Here is a 22,133-nt window from a genome sequence, read left to right as displayed (position 1 = left end):
TTCATTGATGTCTAAAGGCAAAAACAAACAAACAAATCCATACACTATCATACAACTGATCTGAGGCTTAGGGGTAAGCCAGTGCTTAGTGTTTGGCAGGGAACTTCTTCTATGAAGAAAAATTAAGAATGGCAAGAGTTCCTTGGATATAATCATCGATTGCAAAAAAAGAACTGACAATTCCTGCTTTGTTGTCCACTTTACCAATAAGGTCTTGCGTTTTCACCATGTGTATAATGGATTCTCAGGTTATCCTGGAATAATTTTTTATCCTTACCTTGCCTGGTTTTTTACTGATTAAAATTACAGACACAACTAAATTACTCCCTAGTCCATATTTGCACTTGGGTGGCAGGTTCTGTTCCAGCTACATGAGAGCAGGAATACTTGTTGCCTGACTTTGCTTTCAAGGATGAAGGACTTCCATAGCTTTCCACCTGTGACTTCACTCACAAAAATCACCATTTATGGGGAGCCACTAGAACACAGCATCTTCACTGCTGATGGCAAAGATTTACATTACTCCTTTTAACACTGCAAATTGACCAAGTCTTTCCAGTATCAAAGAGAGAAAACATTCCTTTCTGATTATCTGGCCACTACACAAGTCAATGGAACATTCTACTTTTTCCGACAAGATGGAATAAAACCTCTTTAGCATTTATTATTTTCAATTTTTAAAGTATTTTAATAAATGTTAATTAACATTTGCAAAAATGAGAATGAATTCAATTTTGAAATGCAACGTAATCAAAACCAGTTTTTTTTTTCTGTAATGCTGTAAATAGGAAGCCTCACATTAGATACTGTTAAATATGTTGAAATCTCTAAAATAACTCAGTGATTGCTTTCCTGAAGAACCATCATACACATCATACCACAAAGTGTAAACTGTTAATGTGAAACATCTCCCTACCAAATCATACTGTCCTTATTCTGGGTGGTTTGTTCATGGCTTTTGTTTGTTTGTTTTCACTCTTTTGGGCCTAGCTGAAATTATTTAAAGGCTTTTAAGAAAAGTATTTAATATCACTTTTACTGAAAGGTCTTCCCCCATTGCACAGCCTTACACTCCTCACTGGACTTTGCCTTCACTATTCACGAGTTCACAGTTGGGTGAGAACTCCCTTTGTGATCATAGTTTTCTCAAGAGAGAGTTGATCAACCCTTCTGCTTCTGTAGGACAGAAGACAAACTGTTGCTAAGACATACTTTGGACACAATTAAGTGTCTCTATACATCACAGCAATCCAGTGTGCCTGTCTTCCAACACAGACTGATTTCCAGCAGCATAAAACTTATCTGTTCTGTTCTTATCTGTGTTCTTACCTATTTAGAAATATCTGGCCCAGAACTAGCCAGTTCCACATGAATTATGACCGACATGAAGTTTTGTAATTATCTTTCTTAAGAAATCCACCAACAATGACATCACTTAATACACTTATGACCTCTGGAGCTACCAAAAAATCTGTTCCATTCCTGCTGAAGAATATAACCCGAAGCGAAGAATAGTCATCCTTAGTCTCAAAGCCTTTTTGGGAGGACTACAACACCTGAAGCAGGCAGCTGAGATCTTGCCCCTTTGTGCACTGAACCACATTCTATCATATGTAGCCTGAGAAGTTATTCATAACTGGGATTCCCCAGTCATTCAAACATTTCTGGGGCATGTTATCACCCATTCTTAAAGGGCAACTCTCCCCAGTATTCCAAAATAACTTCCTACTCCTTCTTAAGATGTCCCATGACTCTCTTACAGATCCTACAGCAGCAAACATGCACCAAGGAACAGGTTTCAAACTCTATACTCTTCTCAGTACCATTCTACTCCTTTCAGAGTTCTAGTTTTATCTTGTTATTGACATTTTGTTAAAAAACAACTGTCTCTCCCTCGTTTTGCTTCTATGGGCGTAAAGTTCTCATGGGAAAAACAAGTTGTCAGCTGTAAACTGGTACATCAGGATGATTAATAAACTGCATATATATGACATAGGAAATTCAAATTCTTGAAATGTTCTTCAGATATGTGGAATTCAGAGAATAGACAACTAGGATTTATTCAGTAATTCAGCTTAAAAATATCAAGAAGATAACTGCAAAACTGTATACAAATACAGTTTTCTGTTACACTTTTCTTTTTTGGTCTTGGCAGCTAGGGGTTTGCTACTGGATGACAAATTACAGGATGTATGAATTAGTTTTTTCAAGTGGTAAACTCATCATTTGTAGTGAACAGCTCTAAGAGAAAACCACATGGATGGCAGTACAGTGGAAATGGCTATTTTATTAAGATGTCGAGAACAGCAGTGCAGTTGTAATTCACTGTGGAATTTCTATATATTTTGTTGTGAAAGTGATGGCAAGTTGATGATTTTGCCGTAAAACTGTCAAATACAGCAAACTACTAAATAAAGGCATTTTTATGTTGTGGCTCAGAGACTTTCAGACTCTCTCCAGTTTAGTTCAAATGCAGTTCTGCTAACAACCAATTATAGCATATAGGTTTTCTTCAAAAATATCAAAACCAGCCAACAACAAAAAACAGACAAACAACAAACCACAAAAACAAAATACCTCTTCTAAAGACATCATCTATAAATTACTCATATATTTGTGAATTTGTTTTCTAAAACTGTCCAAAAAAATTCAAAAGGAATAATTTTGTCCCAAAGTATAATTCTTTATCAAAATAGTCTTCTTTGAAATGCTTGTACTTATTGCTATTATTTACAAATTTAATTAACTAACCTCTCAAGAGAGTACAATAAATTTCACAAAATTGCTAAAGGAATATGTTTTACTTTGGTTTATAGTTTGAAAAGGAAGTTTACTTTGTTACTAAGACATTATTTCTTCATACTGTTTTATAAATATGGATTTCCATACCTCCTTGATCACTTACACAACCAGAAAACACATTACAAAATTGGGATGTAAATTACTAACAAAGTAAAACCACAGAAGGTTTATGCACTGTTACCTCTTGCACATGTGTGAACACAGCAGCAGGAAGGCCTGCTATTTAAAGTTTCTTATATTTCCAGGAACTAGCAAGATCTAACACAGTCTTTATAATTGCTTTAGTATTTCTGATTGTGAGACTGTAAATTTATTATCTCCCAGTATTTCTATATTGACTTCTTACCGACTTTGTGTATTCATACATAAAGATTGATAGAAAATAAGGAATTTTCAAAGTTTAATTACTTTTTAAAATTCAATATTACTTATAAACCCATTCACTTTAAAGAAGCAACATTTTCAGCAGCAATAAAGCAAAGTGTTTTTGAGCTGTGATGCATTATAGAGAGAAAAAATGTTATTTCACAGCATATGGTTCTCTTAGAACAGAATGCTTCTACATTAAAAGAGCAGAGAGGTATGTTGCTTTTTCCCACAGCTCTTCCTCAATGTAATTATTATTCTTACATATTCTTGAGTGTGTAAGTTGTAAACAAACTATGATTTAAATAGAATACACAGAGATTTAAATATAACATTATGTAAACATAACACAAGCTTTACTTTATAGAGCCAAGGTCTTTGCATGTAGAATAGATCCAGCAGTTTCATGTAGGTAATGAAGGGTGCAGAAAAATGTTCATAGGAAATAATGCAATTGTATGAGCTTATCTTTAACTACTGCTTTTACTTCATAAGACAGACTGAATCTATGCAATACTATGACAACTCTGTTGAAAATGATCTCATGATTATAGAATTCTTTTGCAATTCATCATAGACATTTTCTAACAACTGTCTTTTGATTTTTTAAAGTTTTGTATAACATGTTTACCTTGTTCTTTTTAAAAAAAATACTTTAAAATGTAAATAATGTTTGTAAATATATTTCAAAGTTGAACTTCAATAAACATAACATAGATATTTCTTCAAGAAGAGTGACTTAGGAGTTAGCAATGTTAGCACAGAAGCCAGAACCTTCAGGGTTTAATTTCAGTTGATGACACACTGACCCATCCTGTGATGAAGAATACAGCTAACTCTACTCCTGTAGAGTACCTGAGTCTCATTTACTATTTATTATATATCTCTTCAGTGATATTTGCCAGGTGATTGAACAACCTCTTCATACAAATTAGCTCATCTCATCTTTTTGATCCCAAAGTGTGAGATGCTGTACTTCAGCCCAGGGATTGCACTAGAAAAAGTCAAGTCTATCAGCTCCCACATGAAGACCCATTGCAGCCCATCACTCCCTTTCATTCGTGATGGGATCTGATGGCTTTGGCCCCTGGCACTGTGACATTACAGAAGGCTGCTGGTGAGGGTGGTACACAGCTGCTGCAGGGGAGCACAAATGTGTCAATGAACAGGTCATGAAACAGAACAGATCAAATGTGTACTCATAACTGCTAAAACATAACCATGGTAACCTATCTGTATTTATGAGGAGGGAGGGAAATAGGAAAAAGTCTGTGGATGAGGTAGTAAGGGAGGACTTGCAGGAGGACCCTGGTGCAAGGTACAGGTATGAGGGAGTGGACACTCCCTACAGCTTCAAGGAATACACAAAGCTCAGCAAGTGGAGTAGATTCTCCAACACAGGGTTCAGTTCTGGCTGTGAACAAGGTTCCCAGGAATGGACTTGGGGACAACACACTGGGCTGAACTCAGTATGAGCTGAAGGACAAGGCAAAACACCTGTAGTAGATGAGAGCACTGTACAGGACAGGAGTGCAGTAGGTGAGAGCACACAGCTAGAGCCACCCAGCTGGGCTGGGAATAAGGAGGCTCCCTATTTCAGGAGAGGATAGCACTGTAAAGGGGTGGGGAAGGTGAACTACAGAGGCAGCTGCAGCCAGAACAAGTGGATCCTGTCTATACAGGTATTCAGCAGGCCTAACTCAAACCAAACAGAGCAACCTCCATCTTCTTCATATGATGCACAAGGAGAAAAAAAAATCAAGCAATTAAAAATATAAAAATTACTGTTGTTATTTAGAATAAGTACTTTAGATGAGAGTCATATGTGGCAAATATTCAGAAATACCTTGTTTGTCACATTGTACAGTCCTAGCATCTTTGTGTCCTCCAGAAATATCATGATCTCCTTAATATCCAAAAGCAATAAATACCCCCTAAGTAGTGTTTGGTATTACTAGAATAGCCCAGATAGAAACTAAATAAATATGAAAAATCTTCATGGATCTAGGCTGCTGCCTCTCAAAACTGGACCAAAAATGGCTCCAATCATATTCCAATATGTACTTAAAAGTATATAAGGGGACATGACCTGTATCTACTGCATCATAAGTTGCACTTTCATAGACAAGGATATTGACAATTTCAGCATAGAAAACTTTTTCCTAAATCACAGTAAAACTAATTTTTGGCACTTAAAGTTCAAAACTAATGGATAATTTTTTATTTTTTATGGATAAAAACTAAGAAATCATCATGTAAAATGTATTTGCCATACTACCAGCCACAAATACAATCGGTAATATAGTTGAGCTAGTCCTTCATGATTTACAGTCTGATAGCTGCTTTCCTTTGCTGTATGAGAAAGAAGCATTTAATCTCTCTTAATCGGCAAATTCACTTAAAGTGAAGTGCAGTTTTCCAACAGAACAAAATTTAGTCATGCATACAATTCATATGAGAGCATATAGGAATTATGCTTGCATTGTTTTGAAGTCTACAGTTCTTAACTTCAGAAGACTTGTCTCACAATTAAAAATTAAAACATAGTATAAAATACTGATGGGAGTACTACATGTGTTGGTTTTGAATAAGCATTTATGTTACATAACATGTAAAGTTAAAGTATATGTACACAATTCAAAAGAGCAGGTGATTCGAAAATCAATTTGCATGTCCAACAGGAGCAGGTTCTTATGTAATAAATAAGCACTATCCCTTTCTGCTCAAATTTTAATTAAAACATAAAGCTTCTCATTTTCTATGTAGCATATTTCAACAGCAGTTTAAGAATGTTATTGCACATAGGATATACTTTAAATAGCATTTATATGTGTGACTAACAACAATGTAGCACAAACATGCATTTTGATTTGAACATAGTATGGAATGTACATACCTGATAGAATAAAAAGAAAGAGATAATAAGTATATAGATATATTAGGTTTGTAATTATGGGGATAGAAAAATTTAGCCTACATTTGTACCCTGACAGTCATCAGTTTCAGGAAGCAAGCCCTGGTCTCCAGGCCAGGATATACAGAACAGTTTGCATCTACCTAAAATAAATTTTCTCTGTCCACAGACAAAGCACTTGGCCTGGATCTTCTCTAAGCTCCATAGCAGACCTTGAGGACCATAAAAAAATCAATTTTTTCTTAGTTTCTAGTCCTGAGAACTTGAGATAATAACTGAAGATATACAGCAGTCCACCACAAGGGCTGCTTCTATAAAATAACTTTGGGATTGTGTTTCATCCTATAGTGAGGGATATAGGACATGCAAGCTTTCAAGGGTGACAACACTCTGTCTTCTATAGGCTGCTTCTAAAATTTAGTCTACTAATTTTCCACCTTAGGCACAGCTAGCTGGTTAAATCTGGAAAGGGAAAACAGCACTGAAGAAATAATACAGTGTAATGCAGAGCATCATCAGACTTGTGCGTCAGCTGAGGGGAGATGAAAGAAGAGCCTGCAGCTGTACTACAGGGGATGGAATTGAAAGCTTCTTACAAGCCTGTGGCTATACTCTGTGAACTCTTTCTTTTTTCTCCTTGTGTAAAAATAAATGTAGTTCTTTGTTTTCAGTGCTCACATTCTACATTTTTACAATGTCCTTCCACTATGAAGACAAGCAATATGAAGTTGCAGTGAAAATCTGAAATATGGGATCACTGATTTTCACTGACATTTCTTCTACATGCAGTTTGGAAAAGCTGTGTGAGAACTGTCACCTGTTGGAACTCTTCTTCTCCTGGCAAAGGCATAAAGTATCTGCAGAATGCTATGCTTATACGATAGGACAAAATTTTCCATGTTTGCTGAAATGCCATATGGTAGCAGAATCACTACTTACTGCGGTCAGTAATTATTGTCCGGGCTTCTTGATTGCTTGTCTTGTTTTTTAGATTTTGTGCTGCAGTTATTAGTTCATCCAGCTGGGGACGTCTTTGCTCCAGATCCTGTAGTATTGCCTAGTTGAACACAAATTCAAAAATAAAATAAAGAAAAAAGCATAAAGAGCTTTTGAGAAGACCACATATAGGGACTTTTTTTGTGCAAACTTGACTTAAAGCAAAAAGATTGTTTGATGTTTCAAATAACACAAAGAATTTGGTCTAGACCACCTAAATATTGTTGTTATTAATTTAAAAATACCAAGTATAATTTTTAAAGAACCTGTAAAACTAAATACAAAGTAGCAATAGTCCTACATTTTTAACACCTCAAATTATGCAGGATAAGATATTCTCCTCTATAAAGCTATATAAAAGGGGACTATTTTTCTATATTATCTGATATTTTACTGTGTATTTAAAAAAAAAAGATATAAGTGTTTATATTCTTGCCAGATTAGGCAGGCTTTTCCTTTTAGCTCATGAATTCTAAAAAATTGTGGGTTTTTTTTTAATATTTCATGACTGTTTAATTATTGTCTATTGGTTAAAAGCCATTGTAAGGCTGTCACTGTCACTTTTTTCTGTCCTCAGCCCTTACCTAGCTGAAAAATAATTAACACTCACAATAATTTATATGCTATTCAAACCAATATATAAAGCCCAGACAATCTGACTAGAAAGTAAGAAGTGGATTTAGAGTTTCTTTCTCATGGGGAAAAAGATGAACTTCATGGTATTTAAAAGGCAATAAAAACTAAAATACAATAGTTTTAGATAAAATGAAAATGAAAACTCAAGGAAAGTAAGGCATATAAGATTTATGTACATATTTAACTTGTTTCAAACGATTAAGGAAGAGCAAACAAGGAATCAGTACCACCATTTCTCAGATAAGAAGCATCCAAGTGTGTCTTTAGAAGACTGACCAAATTCAGACACTTCAGCTACCTATTGTGGAGTTTCCAGAAAAGATACTCATTGGATTTCCCACTCTTAGGCGTTAGAAGTAGCAATATCTATTACAAAACTATGAACTATAAATTACTTTTATTCTGTGTGTAACTTTTAGCCATCAGAACAGAGCAGTGTGCCATCAGACAGTTAGTAGGTAGACTTTAACAGATATCAAGTTGGCAACAAAGGCCAGAGAAGGATTTCTATTTTTTAGGCTGTTTACAGAGTCACTGGTTAGATAATCTGTTAGCATTCTAACCTGCCTGTTGATAAAGTGTCTGGAGTATTTTATTGTCTTAAAAGTCTCCTCTCCTTAAAATGTTTTTGTTCTAAATAATCATAGTTGGTTTTAAAAAGCTATTATTCACTGACCGTTCTAGATAGAAAAGACCTGTGAGTCTGATCTTAAATTTGACCCTCCAAATTCAGACTACAGTTGAAGGTTAGAAATAAAGACCTAATACCATTTTCTGTTCAATAAGATTAAAAAAAGGGCATAAGAATATAGCTTTCAGCAACTAAAGCATGTACTATACAAAGCAAACTAAAAGCTCCACAGAGTTTCATTTTGTTCAGTTACAATCTCTTTAGGAAAAAAAAAGGTAATTTTCAAGATACACATCTAGCTACACCCTGTGAAATTCTTGCTTTTAACTTCTGTATCAGGTCTTTGAAAATCTATCATAACTGGCTTTCTAAAGTCATACCCAGAAGCTTGGATGGCATTTTTTAGCTTGTATACTGATTGAATTGCAGAGACATTCAGTTAAAATACCAGCTTGCATAATAAAGCAAAGAAGAAATTTCTCATTAGAAGTCTCTCCTTAGTAAGAGAAATAAAATCTACTGATACCATTACTATCTCTAGATATCTATGTGCCTTCTAAACTCCATTTTCTAAAAAGACAAGTTAATGAGTGACGTGAATTTTACAATAGGAAAAGCAGTCCCAGTGCAGTCAAACAGCATCTGTATTATATATACTGCCAAAATGGATGGTGCAGAAGAAAACTAAAACACATACAACAGGATCAGATAATTCTGTGGCTTCCCTTTCTCTCTCCTTCCCTACCTAGAAATGTTTAGAGAAGGAAAAGCAAAATAAGACATTCTAAGATCTTTTGCCAAGAGTGACTCTCTTCCCTAAAGTTTCCTAAATATAATTTTATACCGGACTACACAAACAGAGTGATTTATCTGATCCAGCCTGAATCTCCAACTAGACATTAAATGCTGTGGCTTTACCACTACTAAAGAAAGCTGCTGTTACATGTTTCATATAGTAAGAAATGAAGCACTAGGTAAGGACAGCTCAGAAAGGATTTGCTCAGTACCAAAATGATGAAATGGAGCTGATCTGTGCCGAAGGGCTCACAGAAGGATTTACCCCCAGGACTCATCTGAAATTCCTGAACTGGACATTCAGGAAAACTAGAAATGCCTCTTTAAAGTGACTCTTACTAGTTCTGCTGTTCCCTTGGGGATATAAAAATCTCATCCCTGTATGGATTGTGTGGACAGACTTCCCTCTACCATTTCATGTGAATAAAATTATTTTCTTCTGGATGCACAGGAGTGTATTTTTGAAAATTCAAGAAGGATACTCTTAAACTCTTAATACTATAAACAGATCTGAAGATTCTTAGACTTTCATAAGACAATAATACATAATTATAAAACAGATTTCTTTTCTTACTCTTAGAAAAATCAGGATTTCTCAAATAAATATATTTTTCCCTTGATTTTACAAAGTGTCTGAGAACTTTACCCAAGCAATGTCCTATTTTATTCAGTAGAATTTTACCAATAACAATTACAAAATTGTTACAATGTTTATTGGTCTAGTTTTACCAGTTTGTACAATCTTAAAGATTTCATAAATACATATTCCACATGGTACCTACAGTGTATGTACCAAACCCCGATGGAAACTTGGATAAAAGTAGCTATGAAAACACATAATTTCTAACTCTTCCTGTGATCCTGTAGCATGAAAATAAACAACAAAACTTGAGCTCCACTTCAAGTGTTATCATATTCAGAGAAATGTTCTGTGACTGGATAAACTGATCATACAAGCTGATTTTGTGGGTTAATAAAAATACAGTTAATTATGCTAGGAAGAGCAGTGCTTTGAAGAATACAAACTAAAAGATCACTAAGTATGATCTTTGGGAAAAATTAAAATGGAATAGCTTTAAAGTATTAGCTGGATGATCTAAAGCAAACAGCAAAACCCCCTAAAAACCAAAATCAGCAGCAATTAATATCTGGAGATAGTTTTAAAAACTTTTACTAATTCAGCCAAGTATTTAAGATTGTAAAACGATCCTCAACAGAAAACTAAGTGGAAACTATTAGAAGTTACTGTTATAACAGCCATAGGAATAAAAACTCATTAATAGTGGCACCCTGGTGGAGACACAGCAGATGCAACAGACCAGATGCCTCTGATTTGGAATGTCAGCATACGGAAACAAATGTTCTATATAAAAATGGGTAATTCAGAAATGAAAGTTATAATTAAACTACTTTCAAAATAAATGAAACAGAAATCTATCCATTTCCCATTAGGTCACCAAAAGTACAAGCACAATGACTTAGGGAGTCAGTTAAACTAAAAGTTGTGGGGTTTTTAATAAACAAATTCTTTTGCACACAATTTGTCTCTGCCAACACTTTTCTAGTGCTCTGTAAAGGTACAAAAACACATTCTCCAGAACATTAATAAGGAAATGTTGTTTAATTATAAATGCAACTTCACATGAGTAGGTCAGCAGTGAACGACCACTGACATGCATAGCTGTACAAACACATCTTTAAATCCCAAAAGAGCTTTTCTTTTTCTTCCATATATCTATGATTGCCAACATAATGATGCTTGGTGATAGCACAGTAATGCATGATAATGAGTAATGAGATACAGTCATGCAACCTACCTAGAGTTTGTTAGAAAGTGATGCTATTCACTTTTAACAATCTTTCCACATTTGCGGACTGCAGCTGCTCAAAAGAAAAATCCAATTTTCAGGTTCCTAACTTTTATGATTTTCTTACACAAAATGGGTGTTGAGGTATGGAACAAATTGTTCAAGTCAGCAATTGAAATAACTTGCATAAAAATTGCTAAAAAATAAACTGAAAAACTGAAACAGGTGAAGAGTGACAAATTCTTGATGGGACTTCAAGGTTTGAGACTGAGAATTAAAATATTTTCTAGCTTTATAATATACAGCCTGCATATTTGACACTCTGGGCATGCTAGTTTCTATATATAATACGATCTTTAAATCTATCCAGTCTTTTTTTTTTTTTTTTTTTTTTTTTTTCCTTGACTTTGTGGCAAGTGTTATCAAAGTGGAGTAGCTCAATTCAAGGATGGTACAAAGACTTACACATTTGACCAGTTGTTTACTAGTGCTGATTATGGGTGCTCACTCTTTAGTATCTGAAGAAACATTTCCCACACTAAAGCCAGGACTTTCATCTCCCTTTGCTGAACTCAAATATATCAAGAAGAGTTAAGGTTGCTGCTTACATGCTCCCAGTCAAATATAGTTTTTTATCTATTTTATACTATGTATAAGAATGCTAATAGTGAATGATCAAAAAAAAATGTTTGGGCAAAACAGCAATTTACATTTTTGCGCTTCCATGTTAAGAGCAAACTGGAAGCACTTTTGGTCATTAACAACCCATGGCTGAAGACTAAGACTTCACAACTGTGGGATGATTTGTTTTGGTCCACTCCCAACCTTGTTTAATGAAACAAACCAGTGAACCACAAGAGCACATGATTAATATGAGAATATAAGGGAAAAGGAAGATATATTTCTTATTCTATGAAGCTATTTGCTCCTCTGAACTAACTCACCATGATATCCTCAGAAAAAGCATAGTTCCATTAATTAGTTGTTGAGGAAATTATTTGCTCATCTTTTGAAAAACTTTACACTCTAAACATTAAATTTAAGCAAAAAACGAACTGATAACTTCCAAAATGTATAGTCAAGACAACTTTTACTTAAAACAACTAAGTTTCTTGTGACTGATTGGTTCTCTAAATAAAATGTGTTATATACACTCACCTAGAAAGAAAGAAAGCTTTGGAAAAACTTGCTAACTATTTCAGAAAATGAAGATATGCAACACCTACAATTCATTTGCATAATAAAATTGGCTTTGTTAAGATATTCCTCCCAAACACAATTTGAATTTGTTTTCTTGTCACTCAGCAGGAAGAGAATACAAGTGAAAATGGTCATTTACATACTCTCTATATTTAAACATAAAATTACGAAACAATGAAAGCAATATAATGCAGAGGAGTTTTCTCTTTTGAAACAACTTTTCTTTTGACTATTAACTGTTCTCTGTTTTCCCTCCAAAGCATGAACAGTTTTAGGAAAATATGAGAATCAAGAGCAACTATTTAGCAATATTGATAGCTGATTGGTGCCTGACAGTGAAATAAGAACTTTAACAGACTAGACACTATAAATTGTATTTTTCCCCAGTGCTTTATGCAGTGCAAGTTTTCCTAAGCATGTACGTTTATGTCCACTTAGGGCCACCTCAAGAACTGCCTCAGCAGCTCTCATTGCTGTCTAAGGGAATATATCAGCTCCATCAGTGATGTTGGGGGGTAGCTACCTGTGACAGCTTATCAGCTGCTGCATGAGATGCATGAAAAAGCACCACAGAACTTTTTGTGTGGTTTTTTTGTGACAGTCACTCATTCAGTTATGTTGGTGGTATTATGAATGTTCCTTTACAACTTAGGATGCCTGGTTCCTGCCAGGAGGTTTTGAAACAAGGTGTGCAACATGCTTTTCATGCACACTAATCAAAACAAACAGAACAGGGAGTACTTAATTTGAGTCTCCTTGTGTTGACCAAAAAGGATGGTGATGGTAAGCTAAGGAGATGGAAAAAAGTAAGGTGATGATGGAAACATGGTGGTGGGAGCTGGAATAACTCTCATCCTCCCTCTCACCCTGCTCCCCAGTTATTTCTCTGTAGGAAAGGACTTTGGAAGCACATCAAGAGGATCCTCTTGATGTGCTTCCAAAGTCATCAGCAGCTTGCTCATTATAACTGAGATGCCATGATGGACTGCACTGGAGTCCATCCAGCATCCAGGATGGAGAAGATGGAGAGGAGACTAGAAAAAGATTACAGTTTAACATGGTTTGTGAATGAATCATTCTGCGATAAAAGGAATTTGCTCTATTATAGCTATTGCCAGGAAGAAAAAAGGAATAAAGCTAAAGATGTATCTGTAACAAGTAGAACAACATTTAAAGATTTGGGTGTTTGGCTATAATGAGATCCATTCCACTAGAACGCAGCGATAAATCGCATGTAAGAACTGAAGACTGAAACAGGATTAAAGCTCTAACAGTAAATCTGATATACATGAACTGTGTGTGGAATTACAGCCTCTTGACCCCAAAGATTGTGGCCATCCAATATTACTTTTTCTTGCAGTAAAGTATGAGCATTTAAACAACCAGGCAAAACTATTCCAGGGTATCTGATATCCTTTCGTCCCACTAGATGACTTAATGGATGGGAACTGCTGTTAGGAGCTACAGAGCTTCCCCAGTTTCTGTTTCAGTCAGCAGAACTGAAATCTCTCAGTGTACAGCTGCCATTTGTGGAATGTGAATTTGCAAAATTTACTACTTTTTTCTTTTTTATAACTAACGGTTTTTCAAATTAAGGACTTTTCCAATGCACTTAAAAATGTGTATTACCAAGGACACTGAGGGCAGATGCTCTGTTTTTCAAGGCTTCAGCTTTAGTCTTTTCTTTACTAGCTTTTTTTTTTTTTTTGATGATATACCTATCAGTTCATTATCACATTTTTAGACAGAAGTAAAATAGTATTGAGTAGACATATTTTTGTTATGAATATATTTTTGTGTTATGAATATAAGAAAACAGATATTTGTTGCTGTTTTTTTAATTTAAGAAAATAACATTTATGGAGAAGGAAAGCTAACAGTTTGACTAAAGATGCTCTACAAATTTTCCAATTTTATAGGGAAATTATAAGATTGAATCAATTTCATGCTTCAAAAAAAACCTCACAGAATGACTTCATCAGTTTCTACTGGATCTTCTGGAAATTTTTGATTATTTTTATTGGAAGGTTTCTCCAGTAATAGCAAGTGAATAATGATTAAGGAGCATAAAATAGATTGGCACAGCATAAGTCGACAGGTGAGCTTTCCTTTAGGACCATAGGAAACTAGATATTTTTCTCAAGAAAAATATAAAATGGAGAAAGAGGATTTATTCTGGTTTATTTGGCTTTGCTTTTGAAAAAGAAAAAACTGTTACACAATTTTTTCTTACAGTGAACATAATATTATTTAGCTCTGTGTGTGTAGGTAAGGGGCAGGGGAAAGGAAAAGTGTTTCTTATTTACCCTATCTGATAAGAAATGCTGGAATAATTTTAGCCTAACTCTAGTAAGGTGGATCTTTATTCATATCTCATTGTAATGTCAAAAGATGAAGTTACAAGTCTAGTTTTGTTACTTAAACTCTTCTGGTATATTTTGACTGGTTTTACTCTCAGAACTACACTTTATTTTTTTTTCCATTTTTATTGCTTTTTTTTTGTCGTGCTTGTTTCTTTGTTTGAATTCTAGTTTTTATTTCTCCACATTTCTGTTGCTATGTACTTAATTGCAGTCAACAATAATATAGAAGGTAAAGGTGGAAACCTGAAAAATTCTGATGTGCATATTTCAATAATAGCAAGGGAAGAAAGGAAATGTATATATAGGTCCCTCAGCCTTTCCTCATCAGAGGGATGCTCCAGACCATTCATCTTTCTTGCCTCCCATTTTACCCACTCCAGGAGCTCCAGGTCTCTCTTGTCCTGAGGAGCCCAGAACTGGGGCCAGCACTCCAGATACACTCATCTCACTGGGGCTGAGTGGAGGGGCAGGATCATCTCCCTGACCTGCTGGCAATGCTGGTCCTTATGCACCCCAGGCTACCCTTGGCCTTCCTGGCCACAGGGGTGCACGCTGGAAGCAGGTGTGTCACTGATGCCTTCTCCTCCAGAAAATATATAAGGAACAAGAATAGACAGCACCTCTCCCTCCTGCATTTCCAGTGAATATCTTTGGAAATGCTGGTGGAGAACATCTGCCACATTAAAGCACATATTCACAAGAGGCAGGGGAAGGAGGTCTTACTGCAAAGATGGGTACTGGATTTTAAATTTCTGCAGAGTAGGTTGGAAGGGCTTCTATTCTCAGGCAAAAACCAAAGCAGAGGAGCACAGCAAACAGCACTATTGTGGATTTTACAGCAGCACAGCTGGGCAGGAGTGTCAAGGCTGTGCTTCACCTATGTTATGCAATTATGCTTCATTTTAGACTTTTCTGTCATTTTATGGGGCTGCCCCTTGTTAATACATCTTGCTGCAGAGGGTAAATTTGCTCATGCTAAAAGCTACTGAAGATAGTTTCCTGATAATACAATAATTATTAACTATGGAAACAATAGCATTGAAAAGGTATATTGGCTGGAAATTGAAGACAATAAAGTTTAAACAGAAAAGATGCAAATTCTTAGTAGCCAATATGTTTAAATACAGAGCAAATCACTAAAGAATATAAGAGACTATTAACAGAACTTTTTAATTCAATTTTTTTTTTAATAGATACAGTTTGGAAAGTAGGAAGGTGAATCTCTATGTAAAATCCCATGGACTGATTTCATATATAGTATATGAACATACTTGTCCTTTCTGACCTTGAAATCAATGATTCTGTGGGAAATTAAAAAAAAAAATGAACTCCCCTATAATGCCATTTTCTCTGAGATGAATTTTCAACACCAGTTTCCTCAAATCAGTATCAGTCCTATTTGGTCCCCCACCTTCACACAGATATAATGTATATATATTCAATCAATTTCTGACTGAGAGCAGTGTTTAAGCATAAAGTGAAGCAAAATACTGGAGCTATTTCTTGTTGAGACAAGAAAAACTCTTACTAAACAGTTAATGTATTTCATCTGTAAACATTGCTTGGGGCATAAGGTATAGACACTGATTAGGAGCTTGCAGAGGAGCCACACAATGCTACTCCAGTGGAAGAAAAATTAGCATTTTTCTTTTTCAGAAAACACAGTTTTATTATCTGAATGACAATTTCAGGAATGAATCTGATATAAACAGTAAAGAAAGAATCACTGATAAAGTAGATTGACACTACGATGATAAAAGCAGGACAAAACAATTTGCTTTTAATGTTGATTCATGTTTACACACATGGTGATATACGAGTAGGGATAGATATGGATTTTACAGTGGGCCTTTGTAATAACAAAGATGGAACCAAATGAATAAAATTCCAAAATTAAGGACCTTCCTCTGATTTCTATTCTGTAACTGAGGAGTAACTGAGGCCAGAAGGGCAATAAGCTTGAGTATCACTATCTGGTCAAAACAGAAGAAGATAATTTCTTGAGATAATATTACAACACACTTATAAATATAATAAATGTTCCTGACAATATGAAAGGTCAAAATGAAAATATTCTTCTCTATTATCTTTGTTTGGAAACACTGACCTTTTTTCCACAAACAAGATTATCTGTGCATTGGAAACTATTGTTTTATTGTTTTATGTCTGAAATTCTCTTGCTTTGGAGGAACAGAACTTGTTTTTTAGCCACTCAACTTTTTCCTGGAACACTGAAATGAAAATAGGTATAAAACTGTATCTTGCAGAGTGTTTTTATTTACACTGAGTTCCTGTTATGTTTGTAAAATATAAACATTTTATAGACAAGGTATTTCCACAGTTCCACAAAGAAATAAATTTGTCACCAGGTTTTTGCTAGACAGTTCTCATGTGCTTACTCTCCCATGTACTATAAAAGATGAGCCTCAGTTTAACAACAAACTATACTGCACACTGCTTTGTGTAAAAAATTCTGACCACATTCATAAATTCACTATATTCAGTTCCATAATGGTGTCAGTCAGACTGGAAAATAACTGAAGATGGAATGACTGTACATGGAATGTACAAGATGGAATGACAATCCATTTTTCTAGTGCTGCTTTTCAACAGGAGAGGCTTTTTTTTTATTTATTTATTTATTATTTTTTTTTTTAGTATTCACAGACCTCGATTCCTAAACCCAGGGCTTATGGCACTGGCTGCTAACAACTCATTGGTAAAAAGTGGTCATCTTTATCAGTTAATCCAACTTGATTTTCATGTTTACACTGAGCAGTAATGCCAATAAGGTGTTTTTCACATTAGTAGCACTGGCACACAATTTGACATGAAGTACAGTACAGAGAAACATAAAAAAATCCTGGAATAATAATTTTCAAGTTTAACTTACCTGACAATTTGGCCTTATCTGATATGTGATATTTTCACTTTTTACGCATTAAATTACGAAGGTGCAAGAAAATGTCATCCCATATAGAGGATTATCTGAGGATTGATGCAGTTCTCCAGGGTGGAGAACCCAAATTAACTGGGAGGCTGTTATGATGCATCTGGACCCTGTCTCCCGCTCTTCCCCGCCCTGTTACCATAACAAAGTCAGTCACTGAAAGGCCATATTGGGAGGTGGAAACAAGAGCTCTCAAATGTGTTATATTTTTAAAAATTAATGATTTGTATCTCCCTATGGAAATGCTAGATTGTGACAAGCAGTTTTTCAAGAGCTGAATCCTGGAAGGACTCCAGACTGAGGTCACTGGTTTTTTGCAAATAGCAGCCTGCAAAACTGGGAGCTATTTTACAGTCTATGGAACTGAAAAATGTATCTATCTTGGCAATTTTTTCTTACTCAACTTTTTGACCTTATTCCTTCTTTTCTCTTGAAAATTATCACATATACATATGCAGACACACTTCTTTCCAGAGGCTTTTTCCACCAGACAGTAAAAGTAAGAGTTATTGTTTTTGAGAGCTACATTTGAAAGCAATTTTTTTTTGTCAGCTATTAATTATTAACAAAAGAAAACTGATTTTAGGAATCAACCATTTCTTTTGCTTCTACTTTATCCCTCCAGAGTATCCTTCTAAATACCTTCATTGCGAGCACTAGAAAATACAAAGATGCAAATTTTAGGCACATCCAAGAGATTTGCAGAACTCTCTAGAAACATGGGCTGAAACAAGAATAAGCAACTGCACTAAGAAATTAAAGAGAAATATTGCCCATCAGACTGAACAGATGCCATTATTCTGTAGTGCTGATGAACCAGCTAAAAGCAACATCAGTTTATTTATCCATGACGGCATGATATATTCTGGTTAAAAACAGAACAAACCCGACAAGTTTAGGGGATGTGCCTTGGCATGTCCTTGTACTCTGTATCAGCTGTTTTCTCAGGAAGGTTCTCAAGGGCTCTGGAGATGCCACTGGCTGGCCACTTCTAGTGGCACTGATGCCACCATGCCAACTTCCGCCCATAACATTCCTTTTGCTCTCAGCCTCTGCCTTGTGCCAAGAAAGGTCAGAGGACAGGTGTAACAGGGACACAGCTCTAAGAAAAAGGAACAGAAGCAAGCTGCCAATGGAAATGCAAAAAGGCTGGGCTGCCTTACTGAAGATGGGCAGGTGAGGAAGGGAGGATGGCAGCTGGTGTAGAGATATCTGAAGTTACACATTGTCATTTTAATTAAGGTGATATTGAGAATGAATGCCAAAGAAATGTGGCACCAATAGCAGTGGTGCAGGACATTAAGAATGTAATAATAGAGAAGATGTGTGATCAGAAATTTTTCTTTTTTTTTTCTAAATGGATTGCTGACAGTGGAATAGATGCTGTGATATCATATTTTCTTAGTCAGTAGCCTTAGGTGTAGATTACTGTGTACAAAAGGATGTTTTAACTTTGAATATGACCCTTATGTTTCTTCAAAACAAAACAAAAATAACCCAAACTCAAATGTAGTTTTGAAAAACTGCTAAGACTGTAATAACTTTAAAAATTTTACCTTCCTTTCAAACTTTAATTACTCACTGCTGCAGATGTGCAGGCATTAAGAGATAACAAATAATTATAACAGATTCACCATGTATGCCAACTTTGTTCTCTGGAGGGTTGTTGGTTTATATTTTCTAGTGTCACCATAGTTCAAAGGAAAATGTTTCACTGTCTTCCACAGTGTAAGACATTGCATATGGAAATCAGATCATACAAGTTACTATTGTGGAGGAATGTTCTCTACCATAAACAACTAAAGCCACGTAAGAGCTACATTAGGAGAGTTTTCTGTGCTTGCACACAATTGCAGAGAATTTCTGTCTGAGAGCATGCTTATTGAATTAACTCCAAATTGAATCTCTGTCCACAGATTAACAATCCCTCAAACCTCAAAAAGCTGCAAAGCAAGAGCATACTCATTACTCATATTGAACAAAAAATCACCCAAAACCCCCCCAAAACTCAAAAAACAAACAAAAAACCCCCAAACAAACAAACAAACAAAAAAAGCAGCAACTTCCACAGCATCATTAGCCCAAGACTTTGGGTACCCAGACTCCAGTGTACTACTGAAAATGGACATACATCATACATTCCCTGGGAGAGTGAACAGTAGTTTCTGGACAGCTGTACCCACCCTGCTTCCTGAATCATTCACCTGTCACCTTAGGAAGATGAATGCTTCAGACTGAGCACAAGCTCAGTGTGTGAAGGCAGGTGTATGAAGGGTGGGGAAGAGGAAGGAGTGGGAAGATCAGGGTAGAGGCCTGACATGGAGGGGCTGGAGGTATAGGAAAAGCAGTGATATGAAAGAGAGGAGCTAAGTGATGTATGAGGCACACACTCCAGAAATGCAGTCAATCCTCAATCACCTATGGATGAGTCAACCCCAGTTCTGGACTACATGCAACCCAGGAAAGAAGTTGTACAGTGGATCCAGTAAAGATCTACCTTAGGCCAGATAGACTTAACTAATGCACACAGAGCATGGTATGAGCACAGCTGTGTGATTTCTGGGGCCAGCTCAGCAGTACAGAGCCTTTTAGGACTAGTCTGAGTTAATGAGATCTGATGAGTCTCACCTGGCTGAATACAGAACCACTTACCTGCATCTGCTCCCCAGCTTTATTTCATTTAAAACAGCTGCAGTGAGCCTGTCTGTGATGGAGACACACCCACAATATTGCAGTACTACAACATCTGTGTGTGTATGTGTGTAAAGGGGAGAGAAGGAGGTCAGAGTCAAGGCTCCATTGTTGCATATTCCATGTAATTTTCTTTGAAGAGGCACAATGGGTTTGGAACAACTTCATGGAGCAGCCTGAGGACACCTGTACTAACTGACCATAATTTAATCTTGCATGTATTCCCTACTATTCTTGTTGGAAGAATATTTCCAGATATTTGTTCACTATTTCAACCTCAAAGTCACTGCTTAGTCAGCTATTGTTCAGAATTTGCTGTTACCAATCTTTCCAACTACCTGATCGTTAGATTTTGATTTTGATTTATTTTGATTTTGATTTATTTTGATGGTGGTCTTCATTATCTCCTCTACCAGGAAAGAAAGATATGTACCTAAAATGCAGATCCGTATGCATACATGCTCACACACACCTATATGCATGCAAGCAATATAAAACAATAGCCAATATTTGGATAAGGACTACAACCCACCACAGAGAATCTAAACATATTTTTTTACTACTATCCACAGTGTTTGTTCTCCCGTTATGGAAGCAAGCATTTCAAATCTATAGCTCATTTCTCTTCTGTAATGTTGTACAAGATGGAGACTATTTTTGCAGATGCCATAAAGTCTGTAAACTTCTTTTGCTTCAATATTTTTACCCAAACAGAATAAAGCAGACACCAAAACTTTTGAAGTGAGTCTGAAAAAAGGTTTGTTCTAGCACTAATACTTATGTTAACAGCTTCAGGGCAGAAGGTCTCTGTGCGAAAGACAATAAACAAACACTGCTAACTTTGTTATTGGTGTGACATCGTTCTTATCTAACTCAATATGAATTCTGATGTGACAGCTCATGAATTTCAGCTATAATACTCAGGAGCTGGCTCAAGAAACCTCGTGGGTATTAGTACTTATATTTAAGGACCTGCAATGGATGAATACACCTCACTTTCGAAAGAGGCATAGAAAACTACCCAGGAAATTCTAGGTGAATTATTCCTAGCTCATTTCTAGAACCTATGATTAAACAACCTTTGAGAAGGGAAAATAGTAACAAGTAATCCAGCCAACCAATTATCAAGAGTAAATAATAAGAGAGCAACTGCATTTCTCTTCATTCAGAGCTGTAAGATTTATCAACAGTGAACCACAGGTGGAAGTTGTGCCTGATGCCCACAGCAAGGCTTCTAATACTGCCTATGTGATGTTACCACAAGCAGGAAATTTGGATGTAAAAGGAAATGAAACTGGTGGGAAGAAGAACCCATAATTTAAATACAATATATAGGAAGGCAATATCAAATGAAGCTACACACAGATTTGTCCTGTGTCTAATAATTACTATTATTGGTTGATGGAACAGAGCATAGATTTTTTTTATATTCACAATGCTGGAAAAAGTAACCAGCAGCAAGAATGTGAGAAGAGGAATACAATTAAAAGCAGTCTCAAAAAACCCTGAGAAATCAGTAAGTCCAAGGCACTAAAATAACTAGCTGGAAAACTGGACTAGCATCAGAATGGGTTGCAAATGACTGGACAGATGGTCACCAATCTAGAAAAAAGGATAGAGATTTTAAGGAACTGGATTTATTTAGTCTAGAGAAAATTGAACTGAAGTACCACCCTTGAAGTATTTGAGGTTATTGCTGAGAGAGAGTAAACTGTTCTCAATTTTCATTGTGGTCACATAATTAGCTTAAATTGAAGCATGGGACAGTAAGGTTGGAGACAAACATCTTTTGACTGCCGAGGATTGCTAAGTGGTGAAAAAAAATTCTGCAAAGATACAGAGAACAAAAAATCTTATGGAGCAGGTTAGACAGAAAATGGTCAGAAATTATCAATCTAGCTGATCCTGCCTGATGCAAAAATCTGGACTGCAAAGAATTTCAAATCTCCTTCAAGACCTTTTTAGTATACTTATCATTCCT

General features: G+C 35.7%; 1 protein-coding gene across 3 annotated transcripts in view; it reads right to left on the bottom strand.

The window, feature by feature from the left end:
• Positions 1–22,133, bottom strand: part of DMD (dystrophin) — a 567,421-nt gene that overhangs the window by 278,552 nt on the left and 266,736 nt on the right. For all 3 annotated transcript variants that reach the window (XM_053931535.1, XM_053931545.1, XM_053931553.1), the window contains one exon: positions 7,022–7,139. In XM_053931535.1, coding sequence (XP_053787510.1) covers positions 7,022–7,139 — 118 coding nt within the window. The remainder of the gene's footprint in view (positions 1–7,021; positions 7,140–22,133) is intronic.

The sequence above is a fragment of the Vidua chalybeata genome, chromosome 2 (assembly GCF_026979565.1).
Source record: "Vidua chalybeata isolate OUT-0048 chromosome 2, bVidCha1 merged haplotype, whole genome shotgun sequence".
NCBI lineage: Eukaryota > Metazoa > Chordata > Aves > Passeriformes > Viduidae > Vidua > Vidua chalybeata.
The sequence above is the reverse complement of the archived record's forward strand: the minus strand, read 5'-3'. Positions and strand labels throughout refer to the sequence as shown.